At 37.9% G+C, this 23,483-nt stretch overlaps 1 protein-coding gene across 5 annotated transcripts in view; it reads right to left on the bottom strand.

Moving 5' to 3' along the window:
* Nucleotides 1–4,858: 4,858 nt before the first annotated feature.
* Nucleotides 4,859–23,483, bottom strand: part of macrod2 (mono-ADP ribosylhydrolase 2) — a 583,973-nt gene continuing 565,348 nt past the window's right edge. For all 5 annotated transcript variants that reach the window (XM_066696761.1, XM_066696765.1, XM_066696762.1 and 2 more), the window contains 3 exons: nt 10,650–10,721; nt 8,280–8,351; nt 4,859–6,433 (listed from right to left, as the gene is read on the bottom strand). In XM_066696761.1, coding sequence (XP_066552858.1) covers nt 6,405–6,433; nt 8,280–8,351; nt 10,650–10,721 — 173 coding nt within the window. In that variant the 3' untranslated portion in view covers nt 4,859–6,404. The remainder of the gene's footprint in view (nt 6,434–8,279; nt 8,352–10,649; nt 10,722–23,483) is intronic.

Genomic DNA, 23,483 nt, shown 5'->3' with positions numbered 1-23,483 from the left:
CAAAGCAATTGCAGATCCGTGGGGAGTCGCTCTACCCCACAGCTGGGCTACTATATCCTCACAGCAGGCACGTGGCCCCAACACCTCAGTGCAACACAGATAATAGGGCCAAATTAAGGAGGTACATCACAGAACGCAGGCAGAGCAGACTGTGGAATACTGAATTAGACTTTAGCCAGGACAGAATTAATGGGATACTTAAATGGCCTCAGTTAAACATCTAAAAATAAATTACTTACTACAGTACAGCGTCCTTCACATTTCAGGGTCATCAGATTGACATTTCTGGACCACACTACCTAGTAATTGATGAATGCTTCCCCTTCCAGTCCAGGTTCTGATGAGGCCCAGTCCGGCCTAGCTCATCAGATGTGGTTTTGAGGTAGTATAGCTGCTGACTAATACTTCCGAAAAAAAAAAAAGAAAAGAAATCTAAGCTAGTTTTCTAACATTCACAGCTGGATGATTGATGGAAAATTGAGTTCCAAATATACAGTATTTCATTCATCAACATTGTCAAAACTGACACATGAATAATTTCTAGGAAGTTCTGAAGGTCACTATTCTCAACAGTTTAAAATGGAATTATAGAACTCAGTGGGAACAAAAATTAACTTTGAAATAGGTCTAAAGGTCAGAAGAAAATCAATTAAAGACAAAATGATTCAATATGAGGCAGCATATGATTTCGGCCCCTATTTGGTTAGCCAGAGCTGCTGCTGTATTTTACCCATGTAAGAATAACAGATTTGATGCATGAGACCTTTCTAAAATATATTTTTTGTTATCTCACAGTGAAACACATTATGTTTGCAGTCTGTAAAAATGTATAGAATGGCTTAAGATCTTGCCTTTAATTTCCTTTGATTTTGATCACTAAACTGCAACATTTCATATCATTAAGTTGATCAACACGTGTGCCTATGAAAAACATGTGATTTATATTGGTTAAACACTTTTCTCAAATGGTAAAGCCAAAAGTTCTTACCTGAAACCCCCCAGAAAACATTGGGGAAACCTTTGTTATAGAAATATTACAGTTCAGAATATGGTTGAATAAATATGACAGTGACATAACATTCTCCTGAATTATGATTATTAATCATAATAACATTGTTTCATTAAATATGAGGAGGAATTTGCCCATGGGACACTTTGATACTATAGAGCCTACGTAGGATTACATGAGCAAATAAAAGGCAGTCTACAGAAGTATTTGGCAAATGGTGATCAGCTTAATATATTTTTAATTAATATAGATCATATAATACAAGCCAAATTACAGCAAAATGTCCTTGGAAACATTAAGGAAGAATATAAGCTGCTTATGTTGCAGTGTTGGAAATGTTTGCAGTATATTTGGCATATCTCAAATGGTATAGTCATCTTTTGTATAGTTGATTCATAAAACAAATAGCTTGGAGCTTTGGTGGCAATATATTACCAACTCGAAGCTTCCTTGTTGCATATAAAGGACATATAATTGCATTTTAATTTTTAACAAACTCTACAGAAGAGGAGTTTGTTCAGATTTAAAACTAATAAAATAAACAGGGAATTGTAACAGGAAAATATGTGTTTTGTACAGAACAAATAAGCCCCTGTAGGGTACATTACTTAGACAGTGTTATTTGCTGGTGTCTTCTGTACAGAAACCGGCGATAGCTTATATCTTTTCTTCATGGCGAGTAGTCACCCTTGAGCAGATCCCTTTGACTGTGGAAGATGTTAAATGCAAAATTAAAAAGTGATCGTCCCCGAAATCCCTGTTAACATCATCTGTGCACTGAGACATCTTCATTCTGCAGTTAATGTGTGGCAGTATTTCACTGAAGGCTAGCCACTCAAAAAGAGAACATTTACTATCTTCCTCCTCCTCCCACACCTTGTGATATTCTTTTATCACTCACTAGTTAGCTTTTAAATGTATCTTGACTAATATTCCTCAGTCCCTTGTTCTTTAACCATATGATGCCCAATGCTCAGGCTAGGCAGCTGGTACTGGTCCCCCTGGACAGGAGACTATATCCAAAGCTACTTTTCTCCAACACAATATAATAAGATGACTTCTCCTTTAGTTTCCCCATCTTTGTGCTTGTTATACAGTCTAATTGGCTCTGGCTTCCTGTTTTGAATGTGCGCTGTCAAACCTCCCTTTTAACAGTGCATATCTTTGTCTCAGTGCCTGTAAACATTGTCTTTGATAAACTTGAGATTCCAAGTCATCCTGATTCCACAGTGATTCGAGGAGTTGTTGTCACTGCGGACTTTGAAACTCGAGTGGAATAGAATCGAATTTCACGCCTGTGACATCACTGCTTGTTATACAGCAGTATAACACAGTCTTGCATTGCATAAACAGCTAAGATTTGAAAACTATATTTAGCGCTTTGTTTTTTTTTCTTAAACAAAAGTTCCTAGATCTAATTCTAATATCTCTAAGTGTTTGGAATTGTATTTATTTACACACCAACAGTTTTCTGAGACAAAGACACCTAATGCTTCATGACTGGTTCTCCGAAAGGGGTGCTCTTACTCTTATTAAAGATGTAGCCTAGATGTCCTTTTCATCTACAATAGATGCATCTATTCTGATTTGAGAAAGTGGGCTGTTTTGCTGACATAGCTTGTTATAGGTTATAAATGACAGGATTTGGGAGACTGAATTATTGGATTCTTTCGTTAAAGGTATTCTGCTTTGCAGGATGAGTTCTATTTGTTATAATATTGTACAAAGCTACACGCCTCCTTAAACCCTATTTTTCTTCAAGACATATTCTTTCTTTTCCCCCACTATAAAAATTCCAAACATTTCCTTCCTAATCCTGGCAATTTATACACGTCTGTATCTTGGTGGCAGCCCCTATTTAGCTTTGTGGAAGATCCATGTGAATTGAAATGTTACCCTGCTCTTGGGTTTTGGTTTTGCTCTCCTGTATATATTTCCAAGACCGGTACAGAAACGTTTGAAATCAGAAGGTTGCTTTAAAGTAGTCAGTGTCTAAAGGTACATATTCTGATTTGTGTCCAGCACCCTGAATTTCTATTGAAAGGAATTACTCTAGTGGAAGAAGAATCTTGTGGATGGTTTCTCTGGATCATTTCTTTTTTTTCTCCCCACCTGATTAATTCCAAACACAATTTTCACGCTGGAACCGAGTCCATGCATTATAATTCAAACAAAACGAGGAGCTGTATTAAAAAATCATACCACACTGATATATTTTCTCAACATTGACCACAGTGCCCGAAGACATGATTTATAGCTCCTGTGGTCTTTCAATAAGAGACTATATTAATTCCACTCAATTTGAACCACCTTCAGACCCTCAAGTTGGTGAACTGCCAGTGTAGAGCATTAATTTTTTATCATTAATCTTATTCGCTTTCTTCATAGAAAATGTAGCTATAGAAGGATTTTTTTTTTTTTTTTTAACAAAAGTCCTGCTTTGTATATTGCTTCATTTAATTTCACGCCATGACAACTGATCAGGATTTAAGCTATAATTCCATAACTCAGTATGGGGAGAAAACAATTTCTGTTAATATGATAGTGTTATTACAGGGCCACATGGAGTATAGCATCTTGCAGTTGTTAATTTACCCGAGTATGTGATAATTATTGTAATGCTTTTTCTTCCCTTCTCAAAACTGAACAAACATTCTGAGTAGATGGATAAACACTAAAGTGCTACAGATACTGACATCTGTGGTCATTAACATACTCGCTTCTGATTTTTATCCAAATTAATAATAAGCAAACTGAAACCTTGATTAAACAAATAATTTGCTGAATTAGACCTTTTCACTCATACAATGTTACAGATTTCACTTTATGTTATATTTGCTTGGAAACATAACTGTTTCAGAAGGGACGCAAGTTGAAATAGATTGCTTTTAGTGACATTATGTGGATGTTTATTAACTTATTTCTGTAAGTTTGAAATCTTGAAACTGTATGCTATTTCAATCTTCTGATAGAAACATCCTTTTGGACAATTTGACAACTGGAACCTATGAGCAAGGGGTCTGGAAAAATCACAAGTCTCTCTGTTTTTTGCTCTAGCCGAGCTCTGAATGACTTCACTGGGATATTATTTGCTTAATTAGTTTACAGTAACATGTGCTGCACATCCCTACTAAATGACCATTTTAAAGAGAATTGAAAACTGGCAGGGCTGTAATGCTCTTAGTTCTGGTTTAAAGGAACTTGGATATGTGGTCTGATTGTTTAAATGTGATAAGTAAAAAGTGACTGAATGCACAATCCTATCTAAACACTTCTGCAAACACCCCCTCTGGGTTGAAGTCACCAATTTAGAAAGATAGATTGGCAATTCCTCTGTTGCCTTCTGCAGCCATTGGGTGAGGTAGCCTAAGGGATGGCTGCTGATGGGAAAAGCCATGACTCAAGTAGTAAGCTAACAGCAAAAATATGCTGGGCCCAGGTGGTTAATTGTTATTGGTTTGTTTGTTGTTGTTTTTTTATAATTGATTTCTAGGGGAATTTTTTTTTTAAACGTGGACAGGAAAATTGTTATTATTATGAATAGAAAAACTAAAACTCCTTAATAATAAAGTGGGGTATTCTCCAGCACACATATCCTACAAGTGGTCTAATAATAATAATAATAATGAGTAATAATAGTAATTTAATATATCATTAACCAATATAATTCAGTCTAAGAGGCAACTGAGCCATGCATAATGTTTCAATATTTGTTTTTTAATAAGATAAATGCACATTTTTCAGCATTTTCTTTTGAACCAGGGCCCCTCAGAAGATAATACGAGAACCCCCCCAAAAAAAACTAAAATCAAACATTGCAAAAGGAACAGACTAAAGAGATATCGGACGTCAGTTCTCATGACATTTAATAATGAACATTTTACAGAATAACAGGTATTCAGGCATGGAATCAACTTTCACTTATTTTATTTGTAGTTTTTTGTCATTTTTTAACAAACATCATAGTATGAAGGCATCAATTATTTTAATAAAATCTGAAGTATGGCACAGATCAAAGGAAACCAAAACGATTAGGAGAAAGAAACAGAAACAAAACCTATTTTGTTTGTCACAACTTAAAAAACATAAAAGGCGGCAGCCATCACATTAGGTACTAATAATTACAACTCATTTGCAAGCAACGCACTACAAGTATTTGCACTTACATGGTCTTTATAGTATATAATTATTTTCTTGTGTGTGTGATCATGTAGTAAAATGTCAAATAAGGCAAAGGCATGAAATGTCATAAGAAACAATCTATTTAACTCAGAGAAAGTGTCATGTCAAAAGCAAAGCAAGCATGTAGTGGAAATTTACATAGAAAGCATACCTCTGTTTTAAACAAAGCATACATAATCTAAATAGCATTAGCACCCCAAAATAATCAACGGGTCCTTTAGAAAAAGCTATACATGTTGCTGTAACCTAGATCAAAACAAAACAGTGCACTTTAAGATACAGTGTGATGAAAGCTATATTGAGACTATATTGCCAATTTCAGTCCAGGGTGCTCTCAGGCTGGTGAGTGAGCGAAAGCAACACGGTTAATGCACTCTAGAATGAAGGTCGTTAGAAGAAGTGACAAATGTACAGAGATTAGGGTGTAGACTTTCGTTTCCACCTCCGGCCTTAAATCACTTGGCCTCGAAGCTCCTGACCAAAGCTCTTAGTGAACACACTCACAATTGGCTGAATCTGTAATATTTCCGCTTTTGTTTTTCAATAAATGGTAATGTTTCACGTTTGGTTTTGTTTAGTTGTGTATGATCTCAATAGAACAAATTAAAAGGTGTCGACCGGTACCACAGCGTAGTCGCATTGCATGGTAGTGTTCTTTGCTGCAAGCCGAGCTGTAGTAGACCTTCCAAGTAAATGTGTTCAGGATATGGATGATTGGTGGGCATTGGCATACACAACTCCAGCATGACATAAGCAACAGGACGGGCTCAACACCTACTCTCAGATGCACCATTGACACAAAACATCATCATCTAGCCAAAGGATATTCCGGTATAGCTCATGATTGGCTGCAACCAGTACTAAGCATATGATGTCACACTGTACACCACTCACCCATGAAACCTTTGATATGTTTATTTTTTTAAGGTTTTTTTTTTTATATATATATATATATATATATATATATATTTATATATATATATATACACACACATACATATGCATATATATGTATATATATATATACATATATAAAACATTCATATATATGAAGGAAAGCAATTTAAAAAATCAAGATACGTAAAAGTTGATGAATTCATCCTCTAGTTCCTTAGCCTATAAGAATCCTCCCACTGTGTACATATTGGTGTAATGTGTGCCTTCACACAATCTGATGTCTCTCAAAATGTAGCTGATTGTCATCGTATCCTCTTCACGGGTCCTTCAAGTCTCCTGCATCATCTGTGTGAAAATAAACAATGAAATGGGTTCAGCTGGGGAGGCATATAGCATTGCAATTACCTGTGTGGAGCTCTCTCTCGGCACAGCATCAGATTTTTTTTTTCTGGCGGTTTAACGCTTTCCTTCGCCAAAGCTTTGTTTGCAGCATGTGGAAGTACTGTTAAAGGAATGGTTATTCTGTTCAAATCTGGTTCCTGTAAGGAAAAGAGTAATACATAAATACACGTATCTATTCAACCAAGCCAAGTATCACTTAGAATTTAAAATCTAATGTGTATAAAATGTGTCATTTCAGACAGAAGTAACATGAACTCCTGTACAAGGAATGAATATTAAAAACAGTCCATGCTCATAGCTTTTGGGTTCCTTCTTTTTGTTTGGGTGAATGCATGAATTTTGATACATCAATTATATGGAAATGCCTGTTATCAAATGTATCTGATTTCAAAACAAAAGAGAAGACGGAAGGCAGAATGGATTGCTGCAGGTCCGAGGAACATCCTCTCCTAATGAGCCCTCAGCTGGCTGCGGATTTCAATTTCACATCAAATCTTTCCATATTAAGAAACTCTCAAATATTGGGCACCGGACCACAAAGTCAAAAGAGCACTGGATTAAAATGTTATGGACACATGAAATATGTTTGAATTTCAAAGATCCCAGAGGAAACTGCGTATACATTTATTTATATGCATCTACATATTGTAACGCTGGGGGGGTTCCACAGTGCTGGGCTCATAAATAGGCGCAGTCTGGGAAAACAGGGCAGGGATGTGGTGAAAGGAGAGTGATTTATTGTATACAGTAACGTGACACAAATTAAACCAACCCAAATCGACAAAACAATGTCTAGCTCCCTGAGGCAAACAGTCCAAATCGTAATCCGAGTGCAAATCCAAGTCCAAAAGCCAAAGTTCAAAGTTCTTTACTGTTATAGTTTTTGTTCTCTTTCTGTCCATTTTCCTCAACTCCACAGTCAATTCTCTCTGACTCTCCACACCAGAAAGCAGCCCCTTCCTGCTGTATCAAGCCGGGGAGCCACTCACAGGGGAATCTGGAGAGGGACGTTGCTTCCCGGGGTGGGGTGGTCCTGTTGAGCCCCTCCTATGTGTGTGTGTTTGTGTATGTAACATTCATTGTATGTTACTCATACTTTTAACATTTAAATAGTAGCTTATTACATGTAAATACATTCTTTCCATGTTGCGCTTGGAATGCAATTTGGGCACTCACTTTAACATTTTCACATATAAAATGTGTTGTCTATGCACTCGATGCATTTTTAATCCTATAAATTAAGCCTTTTAGTTACATAAATCAGATTTTGCAACCTAGTTCCTCTGTTGTCCCTATTGCAAATAATGCTGTATTTATTAACAAACAAAATTGAATATATAGTGTGTTAGAGTGTTATTTGTAGTTAACTTTGTGATGTTTTTTCATATTTGAAGAATAGCATTTATAAAATGGCCAGAAAAAGTAAGGTACTGTGTGTACTATGAGAAGATTTAATTGTGACATTATATTTCTAATGGTGTATTATGGTCCAGCACCAAAATATGTGCAATATAAAGCCTCAATATACACTGATATGTTTGACAGTCACAGAGGATTCAAATAGGTGAATGTATATATTTACAGCTACTGGTGTAACACAATTGTCCAAAAGAAACAAACAAAGCAACAATGAATGAATACATACATACATGAATACATAAATAATGGAGAAGGTTTCTTTTTTCAAGGTTAGACTGAATTTTAAATTAACAGCTGTGCCTTCTAATAAGGATCTTGAAGCTGACAGATGAAAGTGACTGAAAAGCTCTTTTGTTGTTTTCTCTCTTACCTTTGGACTGATTGGGTTCTGGTTGAGTTAATTCAGACACTTGCGAGTCCTCAGTCTGAGTGTTCATTTCAGCTATAGTAGGTGAAGGAGAGAGAGGGGGGGGGCATACAGTTTTATAATAACAGACACTTTCTGAAACCCTGTTGGGTGCCACAGCTACAATTAATTTACTACCTATATTGCAGGAGATTAGCTAGAATGGTGGTGGATAGCTGGCAATGCTTGAGGACTGGGGGAGTGCAGATTCAAATAATCAAATTAGGGATTATTCTGACTCGAATGAAGCTTGAAGTGAAAACCCTTGTGCAGGCTACCCAATTGTCCAGGGGCACCGCAGATTAGTTATTTGTTTAAAAATAAATGTACTGACAGGCTGACGATGGAACTCATACTTCAATTACACAGACTTAACGCTTTGGAGGAGATCAGGATTTTAACCTTTTCTTCGTGGTATGTTTTCAAAGAATTCAGTATATTTTTCATGTGCGTTCCTGAGCTGGGAGGCTCATGGTGAAGGATTTACTATAGCTTCAATAATAAACTTTAATAAGCAATACTTCCCCTGCAGACTTTAGAAGATACTTAACAGAACAGACTCTTGATGTAGGGCTTAAAGTTTTAAGATCAGATTTAAAACTCAAGAGATGTTCTAATTTCACGCTATTAGGTCCACACTGCTAAGAGCTTGTTTACATTTGCTTTTTGGTGGTTAATGAATGAAACAAACCCGACAATATGATCTGACAAGCCTGCAACATGTTGTTGAAATTCATCAAAGTGGGATATGTTTGATCTCAGAGGGGAATCTATGAACAGTGCCCTCTTACACAATCTAGGAGGTGCTTTTAATTCTATATAAAAGGGGAAAGCGCCTTCAAAACACACACTACTTGAGTCAGTGCCAGTTTAGAAGTCTTCACTCCCTAAAACATAAGCCGTCTGTGATGTGCAGTGTATAATAATCCTATCAGGTCACTCAATCCTCTTTTTTGGTGATGTCTCCCTAAAGGACAGGTTGGGGCCATGGTTGAAGAACAAAGTGACACATGCCCATAGATAACATTAAAAAAAACCTACAACATACCCCAAGGAAAGCCAGCCAAATAATGGACGTCACTGATAATAAAGGATCACAGAGTGATTGCTGCCCACTGAACTGCACCGACGAGTAGTCCATCAGGGTGCTAAACTATTATTTATTTTGTGCTCGCATCTATTGTTTTTCCTTAGTTCAAATTGTGTTTTAATACTTATAGACCTTATAGAATAAAGGAGAAGCGTGACTGCAGTCATCTTTGTGATATAACAATAGGAACTGGAAGATAAATCCTGTTAAGCACCCCATTCAATTAACTTCGGGCTTGGATAACAAAAAGACTTGGGGGTTTTACCAGTTAAACCAATCTTTTTTAATGATGAATTAAGTTAATGAAAATGTTTTTACATAAAAAAAAAAAAAAACTTAACTTCCTGATAAAGTTAAGTTCAATTTATCTAAATGAAATAGCTTTTGTTTTTCACAGGGGCATGTAGCCTAACAGAAGTCAGAGTTTTTTAAAAGATTGTGGTGAAATAGGGCTTTGAAGTACATACTGAAATATCTTATCAGTTAAGCCAGCTATTTCACAGCTGACATGCGAGTACGGATTCAGTTGAATTAAGGAAAGAACAATTAATTCCATTTAAAAATGTGTTTATGAAAGCATTTATCAAACGTGAAGCTAAAAAAAAAGCATTAGTGTCTGTTATTCTAGTGAGGTAAGCAGAGAAATGCATTCAATAGCAGATGTTGTCCCAGTTTTATGTTTTTTAATTGTGCACCACATTATTTTGATGCTGGATGCATACTTATCATAACTCAAGTCAGTGACAACCTTTTTCCTTTCCTCTTATAAATCAGATTAACTGCATGCATGCATGTATCAGGTTCATATTTGGGCCTGGCCTGCAGGAGCGATAAATTCATCTGAAAAGGCTGTCCAATTCTATATTGGCGTTGCATGCCATACTGCAAGTCAAGTTGGGATAATAATCACAGAGCTGATCCAGCAGGTTACTGCAAATAACAGTGTCAAGTAAGGGCTTTAGTGGGGTGGGTGCCTTCCGGGAAGGAAAACATAAAATGTAGTTATATAGCAAATGATTTCTGGCAGACTGCTTCACCAGAAGTGGATCCCATCTGGGTCTGGCTCCAGGGGTGGACTGCAATTTTCACATTATTGTTGAAGAAATACGAAACGATGTCTATGCCTTTCCGAATTCACTACATCAAAGGATACACAGGATCAAAAATACCTTTTGTAATAAAATTACCTTTTGTAAGGCTTTTTGTCCGACCAAAAAACAAAAAACATCGTCTCCCAGACTCACCTTCTTCAACGTTACAGGTTTCTTGCTTGCCTGGTGGTTTGTTATCCGTGGGCACAGCTACTTCTATGACACCTGGCAGATGAAATTCAATGTGGAAAAGTGCAAGGTATTACATGCAGGTAACAAAAATGTCCACTATAATTACACTATGGGAGGAATAGAACTAGATCTAGGAGTCTACGTGGACTCTTCACAAAAGTGTAGAATTTAGATAAGAATAAGGTTAGTAATGTTCAGACTGTACAATGCGCTAGTTAGAGCTCATCTGGATACTGTGTGCAGTTCTGGGCTCCACACTTCAAGAAAGATATAGCTGCTCTAGAGGCAGTTCAGAGGAGAGCAACCAGACTTATTCCAGGTCTGAAGGGAAAGTCCTACTGAGAGACTGAGGGAACTGAACCTTTTCACCCTGGAACAGAGGAGACTACGTGGGGACTTGATCCAAGTCTTCAAAATCATGAAAGGCATCGACCACATCCAACCAGACAAGCTTTTCCTGATCAGCAGGGACACACGCACCCGGGGACACAAATGGAAATTGGACTTCAAGGCATTCAAGATGGAAAACAGGAGACACTTCTTTACACAGAGAGGCGTCACAATCTGAACAAACTCCCCAGAGATGTGGTTGGAGCTGAAAATTTGGGAACATTTAAAAATAGACTGGATAGGATCCTTGGATCACTTAGTTATTAATGGACACCAAACGAGCACGATGGGTCGAATGGCCTCCTCTCATTTGCAAACTTTCTTATGTTCTAAGACATTTTGTAAACATGATAAAACAGGCACAAGACGATTAAATCAAATAATATGAATTTGATTAAAATCCTTTTTTAAATCCCACAAACATTACCCCTTTTATTCTGACTGATACATGACTGAGAAAACGGCTGTGTGTTTCTTATTGGCTCCCACATTTGCAAAGGATTCAAGATGCTGACAAGTCCTTGGGATAGTTGGTGCTGTACACTTGCAATGTGGAGCTCTGTGGTTTAGGTTTAGCCATATATCACCAAAAGGGATAGAGATATAAGGAGCAGTAGGAAGCCCGAAGCAGGCGAGATGGCTACTGGTCTGTCACCAGCTGCGAATTGAGAGCATTCCATTCTCAGCTCTCCAGACTGTCACCCAGCAACAAGAACAAACAACAAACAACAAAACCCCCCACGCCCCCCCCCCCAGAAAATCAATTACAATTCAAAACCCAAAACGGAAATTTACATCAAGAGATGGATAGTACTTAACGCATCAAAGTCGTTCATGCCTGGAAATTCAATTCCTTCCTAAAGAGTCTACTTCAAAACAACAAAAATGCAAATAAAAAGAAAGAACCATGCAAAATTAATTACAGGCTGTTTTCAATCTCTGGCAAGAAAGACTCAAAGGAATCCACAGAACTGTTTTCATTCCCATTCTCATATCAGCATTCAGAGTTGTTGTTTGCTTTTCACTTTACTTCCACACCAAGCCATACGATAAAAATAATCTGCATCCCTAGGCTGTACTAAGAACGATGTAAACAAATGCAACTTCACATATCAAAACATAATAGCTAAAAAATAAATACAATTGAAATATTTGAATTTCAGAATATATATAGACTCACATTTGTATCTTCACACTTTATTTTACTATTCTCCTATTGCACTGCGTATGTCGTCCGTATACTATAGTTAGGTTGCTGCTACTTCACAGTGACGGCAGCCATCATAACATCAGAAGCTCACAGGGGATAAACCAGGCTTGAAAGTCTAAATGGCTTTGAGGCTACTCTTGATGAATATGCATCAATGCTGTATTACAACTCTGAGTATCACATACGGCTAAAATTACAAACAAACTTTTCCAAACTTCGCGAGACTTGTGGGTTAAAAAAGGTCTTTCAAACTCTGATCTACCTGTGACATTCTGCACAACCTCTTACTTCCACAACTCTCACATGAAACGACAGAGAAACACAATGAAATACCTCCAAAGCCCGTACTTTACTATTAGAATTAAGCTTCACCGTGGCAGGCAATCTCAATTATGCATAATTCCACAATTTTTTGCAGCTGCAGGATATAAAAACTTTAAGAGCAATCCACTTCTACAGACAGCGGGTTTAAAATACTGAGGAAATTGTCACACATGGGTTGCATTCTGGTGTTTATACATTTTTAAAGGAGGTTGGAAAGGGTAAAGCAGAGACTGTATGCTTCTGATTAACCGCGAGAACACAGTATGGAAATTAAGGGCACTTTTACGTTTGCCCACTGAAAAAGAAATGATCAGTCTATAATTTTAATGGTAGGTGTATTTTAACAGTGAGAGACAGAATAACAACAAAAAAATCCAGAAAAACGCATTTCAAAAAAGTTATAAATTGATTTGCATGTTAATGAGGGAAATAAGTATTTGACCCCTTCGACTTAGTACTTGGTGGCAAAACCCTTGTTGGCAATCAAAGAGGTCAGACGTTTCTTGTAGTTGGCCACCAGGTTTGCACACATCTCAGGAGGGATTTTTTCCCACTCCTCTTTGCAGATCCTCTCCAAGTCATTAAGGTTTCGAGGCTGACGTTTGGCAACTTGAACCTTCAGCTCCCTCCACAGATTTTCTATGGGATTAAGGTCTGGAGACTGGCTAGGCCACTCCAGGACCTTAATGTGCTTCTTCTTGAGCCACTCCTTTGTTGCCTTGGCTGTGTGTTTTGGGTCATTGTCATGCAGGAATACCCATCCATGACCCATTTTCAATGCCCTGGCTGAGGGAAGGAGGTTCTCACCCAAGATTTGACGGTACATGGCCCCGTCCATCGTCCCTTTGATGCGGTGCAGTTGTCCTGTCCCCTTAGCAGAAAAACACCCCCAAAGCATAATGTTTCCACCTCCATGTTTGACAGTGGGGATGGTGTTCTTGGGGTCATTCCTCCTCCTCCAAACACGGCGAGTTGAGTTGATGCCAAAGAGCTCGATTTTGGTCTCATCTGACCACAACACTTTCACCCAGTTCTCCTCTGAATCATTCAGATGTTCATTGGCAAACTTCAGACGGGCCTGTACATGTGCTTTCTTGAGCAGGGGGACCTTGCGGGCGCTCCAGGATTTCAGTCCTTCACGGCGTAGTGTGTTACCAATTGTTTTCTTGGTGACTATGGTCCCAGCTGCCTTGAGATCATTAACAAGATCCTCCCGTGTAGTTCTGGGCTGATTCCTCACCGTTCTCATGATCATTGAAACTCCACGAAGTGAGATCTTGCATGGAGCCCCAGACCGAGGGAGACTGACAGTTATTTTGTGTTTCTTCCATTTGCGAATAATCGCACCAACTGTTGTCACCTTCTCACCAAGCTGCTTGGCGATGGTCTTGTAGCCCATTCCAGCCTTGTGTAGGTCTACAGTCTTGTCCCTGACATCCTTGGACAGCTCTTTGGTCTTGGCCATGGTGGAGAGTTTGGAATCTGATTGATTGATTGCTTCTGTGTACAGGTGTCTTTAATACAGGTAACGAGCTGAGATTAGGAGCGCTCCCTTTAAGAGAGTGCCCCTAATCTCAGCTCGTTACCTGTATAAAAGACACCTGGGAGCCAGAAATCTTGCTGATTGATAGGGGATCAAATACTTATTTCCCTCATTAACATACAAATCAATTTATAACTTTTTTGAAATGCGTTTTTCTGGATTTTTTTGTTGTTATTCTGTCTCTCACTGTTAAAATACACCTACCATTAAAATTATAGACTGATCATTTCTTTGTCAGTGGGCAAACGTACAAAATCAGCAGGGGATCAAATACTGTTTTCCCCTCACTGTAAGCAACACGAAACACACTATCATACATGTGTATCATATTTAGTTACAAAATCCTGGCTGTCTGTAGATGTGTAAATATCATAATCTGGTTCCCTTTATAAACGTAAAGGATCATTTGGGATCTATGTATACATTGTACATGCCGGTAAATTAAACGTACTGTAGAGGAATTAAAGAATGTGGAAATGGAAGCATTTGGGGGAGGCTGTGAGAAAAGTCAAACAGCTCTGTCAGCCAGAGTATCAGTAGGTAACCAGCAATTACTTTCTTTAACATCTGGTTGGTCTTAATCTGTCATGTAACAACTACCACCTTTTGTTAAGATACAAATAAGCATTTCATTATTACTTTAAGTGCACTTCTGTGTATGTATGTATTTTTAGCCAAGGCATATGGCACACGAGTTTTCACTGCCATTTTTGGTCTCGTATAAAGACATTTTCAGGTTCACACAGCCTATTTACTAGTTTTAAGGACAAAAGCTGTTTAAGTGTTCAGTTAAGCAGAAACTATGCCCTTCACACTGCCTGCAAAGCAGAAACCCAAAGTGTCATTTATAATAACAGTCCCCGGTTTTAGATCCAGTTCTTATTTCCACATAGCTTTCTCCTGCTGGGTAATAATATTGAAGCTTCGGAGCGATAGTGCTATTTTTCGTTCTAATGACCAGCTCTGATCAAAGCAAAAAAGTGCTGAAACCAAATTGATTCTGCATTTGTTTCACCCCCCACGCAGGCTGATGAAAACAGAACTGGCTGACTGTCTCCCTAATTTGCTACCATTAGATGGCTGTTCTGGAGACAATGGCAGCAGGGCAGTGATTCGGAAGGGCTACCGTAAAAGTGCAACCCGGAGATTTCACCTTGATTCAGGAGAGAGATTATGCCAAACAGCACTCGCAGGTTAGTTTTTTCATCACCTTTCGCATACATGGAAAGACACGGATGAAAAAGACCCGGCGCCAGCCAGGAGATTGTCAGGCAATATGCAAACCTCTCACAACACTCACTTTAGCAGCAGCACAGATTGCCGGGAATGCCAGCATGCAGATTGCCTAGCTGTGATAGAAGTTGCTATCTATCTGACATTATTCATCCCGTTTATTTATTTATTTTCTGCTTTTTTGTGTCACTGATGGGTAAACAGCCTTCTTCCAGCTGTATATCATCAAAATTACTAATGAGTTTATGCCCTACTTTCCATTTTGTTGAAGTATAGGGAAAGGGAATATGCTTTTACAATCATTCCTCCGCCACAGCTATTATTTACGGTGCCGTATTCATGGTAAGGAAAGATCAATTAGCATTAAGTTTGAAAATGCTACATTGGCTGCTGAAAAGCTGCTTTGTAATTATATGAAAGGCAGTTTACTACGAAGGAATAAACTTACATTTTGCATATTCTCAAGGTGATTTTTCTCGTGTGTTTATTGTAAATGAATGCCACCATGCCTTAAATTGTGAGAACTTTTCTTTTGGTGTCTCACTGATCGATTGCTCTGCATCACATGGTAATGAACGTATGGACACTTTTTGATCTTACTCAGTATCTGAGGGAACAGTTTAATAGTCTTGCGATGTGGGTGGTACAGTGGCTTTCAAATCAGTTTAGGCTGCACTGCCTTGCACAGAGCGTTTTTAAACTGCTAGAAACAAACTTCATCACAGAAGTGGCAGCGGGGGAGAGAATGCATTATAAGTCATATTCATATTCAGACAGGCAGAAAATTAAATCCCCACCCCTTGTTCTTTTAAGTTCCAAGTGTTACTTGTAGTTAGTCAGCATAAATCTAAGAGACCACAGAAAAACAGTGCCTTCAGATGCCACAGACTTAAAAATGTTATCAATTATAAAGCTATTCTATCCTTAACTTTTCATAACAGGTTGAAATGGCAGAACTGCAGTTTATCTTTGTTCTCAAGTTTTCTTTGTGTACAAAACTCCAATGTTGAGACTTCTCTGCATTTGAATTACTTTACAGTGGAAGTTTGCTACATCAAAAGCAGTGATACTAGTCCTTTGTTTCAAATCAAATACGGTTCTGTTTCATTAATCCGTTCTACTGTGACAACTTGAACTTATACCAAATTGCATTCTATCGTGGGGGAAAAGAAAAAAGACTTCTAACATCAATACTGAATATAAAATACTACACAAGATATGACTAGCAGAAGCAGTGCACAGATATAACCTTTCAGTACATCTATACTGGCAAAAGGATAGATTCACCACGATACCATGGCATATACTGTGCAGAATCTATTTTGGTCATTTTAAACCTGTCTTTTGCCGTCTTATCTGATTTGCCAGTACAAACGCTTGCATTGTAGGGGCTGCATTACACTGCTACAGCTCAGAAGGAAACAACCTCTCGAAGCAAAAGAAAATATAGCCTTTTTTCAACAGATTCAAAAGCACAGTTTGTTCATTAAAAAAAAAAATCTCTGCAATGGAAGAGGAGAAATCTGCATTGACTAGTTTAATTGTTTTCATCAGAGTGGAGCCACAGTTGGAAAAAAAATGAAGGTGTTGCAACAGTATTTTAAACTCTGAATTAAATGCCCTATTTTCTTTTTATTCAGCTCGCGTTATGCCACGAGCAAGAGCTGTTTGTCATCTGTTCAGTGCACTCAATTCAGTTCCCTTAGTGGTATTTTGTGTCAATCTAAATTTTGTGTCAATCTTCGCTTCAACGCAAATGCACTACACCTTCTTCATTGAGAATATTAACTCTGTGCATTCCAGATTGAACTGGGTATTGTGGTTATCATTAGCTGTTACAGGTCATTGTCACCTTAACAAAGCTAGAATCTTAGCACATCTCAAAAGACAACAACCTGTGAAAGCTCCTACCCTTTCACTACTTCCCCAGAAGTTTGAACAGGCTAGAACCTGTGCACATTGAGACGTTACTCACCCAGCCATCACAAAGGGTTAATATTATTATTCGCTTTGCTAGTCTTCAGGCAGGCTAGTTCCCCGGGGTGTTTTGTTTCAGTGTGAGTTTTGGCTTTTAGGTAACAAATGAAAGGTAGAGCCGAGATTGTTTCTAGCCATTAAACCCAATGCCCTGAGCGGCAAGAGGATTTGACACTCTTTATGCTCAAGTCTCATTAAAAAGTTTCTGCTTAAATAATACTGTTTGCCAGCTCACAGCTATATTTAACCTTTATTAATACCCAACAATAAGGAGAGGACAGGGCTGGCTTTCCCAACGGCCGCATTTTAATGAAGATGGGGGTCTGTCGCATCTGGAACGGAAGGCAGAGCAACGTAATATGTAAAATCCTGCTCACTTCCTTGTTCAATATTTTAATTAGGCTAATGGTATTAAAAATGTAAAAAATACTAAAGCAAAGTAGACATCTTTCAAGTCCTGCTTCTCGGTTCTTGAACCTCTTAAGGATCTCGAAAATCACAGAACGTTTCTAGACTCAAAAGCCTGGCTTTATCTGAATTCATCTATGTGTCTGTCTGTCTTTATTTGAACCTCATCAGATTTAAAATGGGTTTTCATTCCTAAAAAAATGAATATAGCTGATAGATGCCTCATGATGCTAATGATTGAGATGGTTGTTTGCGTGCCAAAATTGAGTAACTGTAGTTAGGAAGATATATGAGCACTATTTACGTGTCAGTGGGTCCCGTCAGCTCCTAAAGTGTTTAAAATGGTCATTTGGATCTCTGAAGAGTACATTTTAAATTCTACAGATTTAGATAAAGATTATCTCTAAACAACTGCGCTACTATCAGTCTTCCAAAAAAATACCTGAGCGTGATTTCCTATCTGGGGGAAAGGTACATCAACCACAGACAGTCCTCCATCTGTTTAACCACCACCTGTGTCTAATCCAGGCATATGGAATCTGTTTTCATTACCATTAAATGTCATTTAGAAAATTTGTTAAAAAACGACAGTGTAATTCACCCCTGAAGGTTACAAGTCTGCCCCCTCCATCAACCACCCCTGATATTAGCTCAGAAAGGCTGCTTCCCAAAAAAATAAAATAACATAAAAATCCCTGCGATATTAAACTGTCAGCTTATTATCTAGAAGGGATGAAGCTTAATAACAAAAATGTCACCAGAGATTGCATTCCTGGGTGAAAGATTGCATTATTAGGCATAGCCAGTCACTGAAAATTATCCCTGGAATGATGGCATCCCTACAAGAGGAGTGCATCTGGATCTGACGGTTGATTTCTGCCGTCATTTTTTATAAATTTAGGAATCAGAAAGTTTTAAAGAAGACGCACAACAGCTTAGTGTGAGAAATGTTCAGGTTTAGTCGGAGAGACGTGCCACAGCCAAAGTCCCTTCCAGTACACTCTGAGTACACTGCTGTAGCCCTGGTGCGTTTCATCAGTATTTTATGTGCTGTGAGAGTCGTGTGAGCGATACTCCAGCAATGCAATGGAAGACACTCTTCTGTTTGGCAGCAGAAGGTAAAAACCTAAATATCGAGCTTGGTTACTAACACATAGCTTCTTAAACTGTCATCCCTGCTTAACCTTTGCCTACAAGTGCTGACAATATTATCAAAGACAATAAGAGTATTTTTATACAGCTACTTTCATTGTCCTCTTCCTGCAGCCACTGATCTGAGCTCAGCGGCACGTTACACGATCAAATCTCCTCTCCCTTAACAGGATGAATTCTTTCTGGACTTCCGCACGGACTGCTGCCTCCAGTACATCAAAGTCGAGAACAGGTTGCTGTTTCTTAACCTTATTATTCTGCACAAACAAACCTGTTCATGCTAAAGGCAGCCCCTCTGTGTTCTGGTCTTAAGCCAAATTTTAATTTGCCATGGCACCTTTTTTCTTCTGTTTTCTTGACTGTGCACCTGGAACACTTCCTATAAACCATTCTTTGAAGAAGGAAAAAAGGAAAATCAATCGGAATACCAAAGTGCATCTTATGCCCAGCATTCCACTGGCGCACCCAGACTAATATCTAAGGAGAGGGCCTTTATGTTAGTTAAGCATGTCCTCCCCTTCCTGAAACCATGCTGACTGTCCTTAATCCAGCTACGCCTTCCTTGTGTCCGACTGCTAGATCCTGGCAGGATTTTCTCCCTCCGTCTGGCCTGTATGAAAGCATCATTAAACGGCACCTCTGCAATGCCCATGCAGATCTGTCAGAAATGCCAATCATAAATAAGCGAGAACTTGCGTCACTGTCATGGGAGAGAAACTCAAGTCACCTTATTTAAATCCTACCAAAGAAAATTTAAACTGCCGCAAATCTCTCAGATGTCAGGTATATTATATACATTGCTTAACCATTAGAGTCACATAACAGATGTCATAACAGACAAAAAACAACCAGCATTAACTAGTATTAAAACTATGCAAAAAATATGAAAATGAGATCACCTTAATCGTATTATATGTTAATCTAAAATTGAATTATGGTTATTAATCTACTACAGTTTAACATCTTAAACTTGTACATGTGTCTGTCTAAGCTGGATTTGGAGCAATACAAAAAAAAAAAAACATTCAATTTTGTACGAAGCACTGTGAAGTTCAAGCACATCATATATTTAAAGGGACATCAGTCCGTTCAGCAGATACAAGTGGATTCCATTTTAACTGTAATAAAGACATGTGGGTGGTCTGACAGTTCTGTGTGTTTGACCTTAACATTGACCAAATATAAAAGGTATCAAATACCCTTTTACTTCTTTCTTCCAAAATAGTTTCTTGGCTCCAAGCTGCCTAACTATCCTGCTGGGACGTTGTCTTAACATGGGAAAGCTGCACTGTTGATCTACTGAGAATTAAAGTACTTGCCCCTTCATGCAAAATATTCAGAGTGAGTCTGAAAGGGCTTACTTTCAAGACTAATGAAGTGGTAAATTTGGAAAGCAAACCATTTTCATATGTAAATAATAAAAGGTCGTAGGTTTTGAGTGTAAAAAGCTCCTCTGAATGAAGCTACACGCTTAGAAGAAAGCACTTTGTGAAACACTTGATTGTGTATACAGTTTTTATAGCTTGGAGATAATATAGGATCTCATAATCTAAACCAATTAAAAAGTACTGAACTGTGACCTACCCTGAAGGAAGGAGACCCGTTTTTAATGCCCCAACCTTCCCAACGTGCTTTCAAAGTGAAAGCCAAACGAGTCCTCATCAATATTCTGCGATTTAAGAGAAGAAAGGAGAAAGGTCTCCAACGCTAAGTGGTATTGTGCTCTCCTGCGGATTTGCCTAACCTTACAAGCTTTGCTTTACAAATCTTTTATTGAAATCACTCAGGTCTTTAACCGATCCCCTGCGTGGTCTGAAAAGCCTAAAGCTAATTACACATAGCTAAGACATGCTTGATGAGATGGGAAAAACATGAAGCTCTTTGAAGGGGTGAAAAGAAAAACTCCGACCATCTGCTCGCAGCGTTGTGGAAGATGGAATGAGGGAACAGAAACAGGGGGCAGCTAGCCAAAGAGTAAAGGTAGAGAATGCATTTAATTAGCGGGTCAATGAGAGCCATCAACTTGAGGAAAGCCGACCAAAGCCTGCCTCCAATAATACTGGGATCGAAAAGGGGGCTTTTCCAACAACAGACAAAATCTGTCACAAACTTGGTTCGCTGAGGACCTGTTTGAAAGTCTTTCATTTAAGAGTTTTTCAACTTGAAGAGAGATGCCCATTGCTTGTCACGATGATCTGTGAAGAGTGAATATTAAAAATATCTTAATGAAATCCATTCCAATTATTTTGCCTCCTGTTCCCTCATTTTGATACAAAACAGGTTTCAAAATGGTTTCACAAAGCTACTTTAAAAATATTTGTATGAATAAATGTGCTTTTAACAAAATTGTCTGAAAAGTTCATATCTTTAAATGTAGAGTGATGGCTTACAAGTAGAAGTTGGATTTATGTATTTATGTGTGTATACTTAGGCTTCTGCATTTGGTATCAAATGTTTTTAGTGCTATTTATAACCGGAAGCATGTATTACCCAGGTTTGTTCCTCTTATTAGTCTTTCTGCATTTTCTATTCTGCCTGGAATCGCTTGGATGCATGAATATCCATCATCCTATAGGAAGAATTAGACCCTATGCAGTCAGTAAGCGTGGAACTCTAGAAACTTAATAACGATGGATTTTGATGTCATATTGTAAAGGTACGCATCCAGCTGCAGAAAGGTCAGACTCTGGGAAATGCACATAATATACATGGCACATAGTGACAGGTGAGCCATGTACTGTAAGTAAATAAGAACTCCAATAAACACAATTACCTGGTGTGACAATACATACACTAACAGGAGCCATACACCCTGGGGATTAAAACACCACAATACAATACAGTACAAATAAACAGGTACACTATACACTGTCTGAAGGGCTGCATTATTATCAGCAAAAGTAAATGCAAGTCATATAGACGAAGGTGACGTTTTCAATTTTAAAATTAAAGTAATTCAAAAGACAAAGATAACAGTCATAATAAATAAGACTAGTCAAAAATCCATACAAGGTATTTTAATTCCCAACTCATTAATTAGAAGTGGCACTGTTTTGCTTGATATCAAGTCAGTGCTAGACAATGTAAGTGGAGGTGTCATTAATTCTAGATTTTATATAAAAATATCTGAATTGACATACATAACCATTCAACTATCAAACATTAAATAACTCACAGTGAAAATGATAAGCAGGTATTCAAGACGAGTAATCGTCCAGTGGGAAAAATGGGTTGTTTCACAGATGTCTGATCATCCAAAAACCAAAATAGCAGCTTGCTAAAAATACATAAAGTGACACCCACCAATGTGCCCTACATACCTGCGATACCCACCTGTCAGTGGCTGCTATGCCATTTGTGAATTACTTTGCATAATCCTTATTGTATAACCTATACGTCTCAAACCCCCAATCAGAATAAAATAGTTTTTGTCTGCACTACAGCCAAAGTACAGAACACAACAGTAAGATCCAGAAAATATGAAACTGCCAAACGCGCCTTGAATAAAATGGAATTGTAAATGGCAACCATTATTTAATAACTATGACCTAAAACTGCAAAAGTCTATCCAGGCTTCCAGGTTGATTGATACACACTGATAATAGTTTTCAAAAATACAAGGACAGGAATTCATCTTCAAATTATTAATTTCCTTCAACAGGTCTGTCATCTCTGTGCGTTAGGAGATGAAAATGCCATGGTCTATCAGTAAACTATGGACCGTTTCAGTCAATCCTTTTATCTTCAACTATGAATCCGTGGAGAAGAAATAAATGCTTTCGTCACAGCGGCTTTAAATATTATGAGACTTCTTTATGTTGAGAAAGTTTTTTTTTTCTCCACTCATTTTATTACCCCTTCAAACAAAGCTCCTAAAAGAGATGTTTTCTGATTCTTCTCAGATCACATTTTCAGCCTTTGAATATATCACTTTGCCGTTTTAGCACTTCATCTAAATCAAATCTGCTTTTACAGAGAATTGTGACAGAAATACAGAAATGCAGGCAGACACCAGACAGCTGTTTCAATTTTCACCTTCTAGCACTTGTTAAATTCCTGAAGGCCTGTTTACAAACACTTATTATAAAAATTGATATTTGGTTGACACAACACAGATTTCTCAGTGATATTATACGTACATATGCAAATGTATGCAAGTTATTTATTTAATATGTATTTAATATTTATTAGGACACCTCAAATTATATTTCTCTTCTGTTTTTACTTAATGCAATGTCATCATATCATGGAAAGATGTTTACATTTGAAATCAACATAAAACACGGTTGCAGTATCCTGTACTTCAGGGCTTCAGTACCTTCAGGTTTTCTTCCAAACAGATTTGTGTTTCCTTTATTCAACTCATTATTGGCTGAGCTGCAGCATGTTAGCAACATTCCCATATTCTGAAATATTTTGTGAAGTCTGACACACCGGGGCCATGATAATGCAACCCTAGTTAAAAATAATATATATTTGCTCATTAGGCGCCGTGTACAGTGCAACTATGGGAAAACAAAACTTCTGGAAGGTGCCATTGTTATTGTGTACAATTGAG

Source organism: Amia ocellicauda, chromosome 23, assembly GCF_036373705.1.
Source record: "Amia ocellicauda isolate fAmiCal2 chromosome 23, fAmiCal2.hap1, whole genome shotgun sequence".
Lineage (NCBI taxonomy): Eukaryota > Metazoa > Chordata > Actinopteri > Amiiformes > Amiidae > Amia > Amia ocellicauda.
This window is presented reverse-complemented; position numbering and strand designations above follow the sequence as displayed.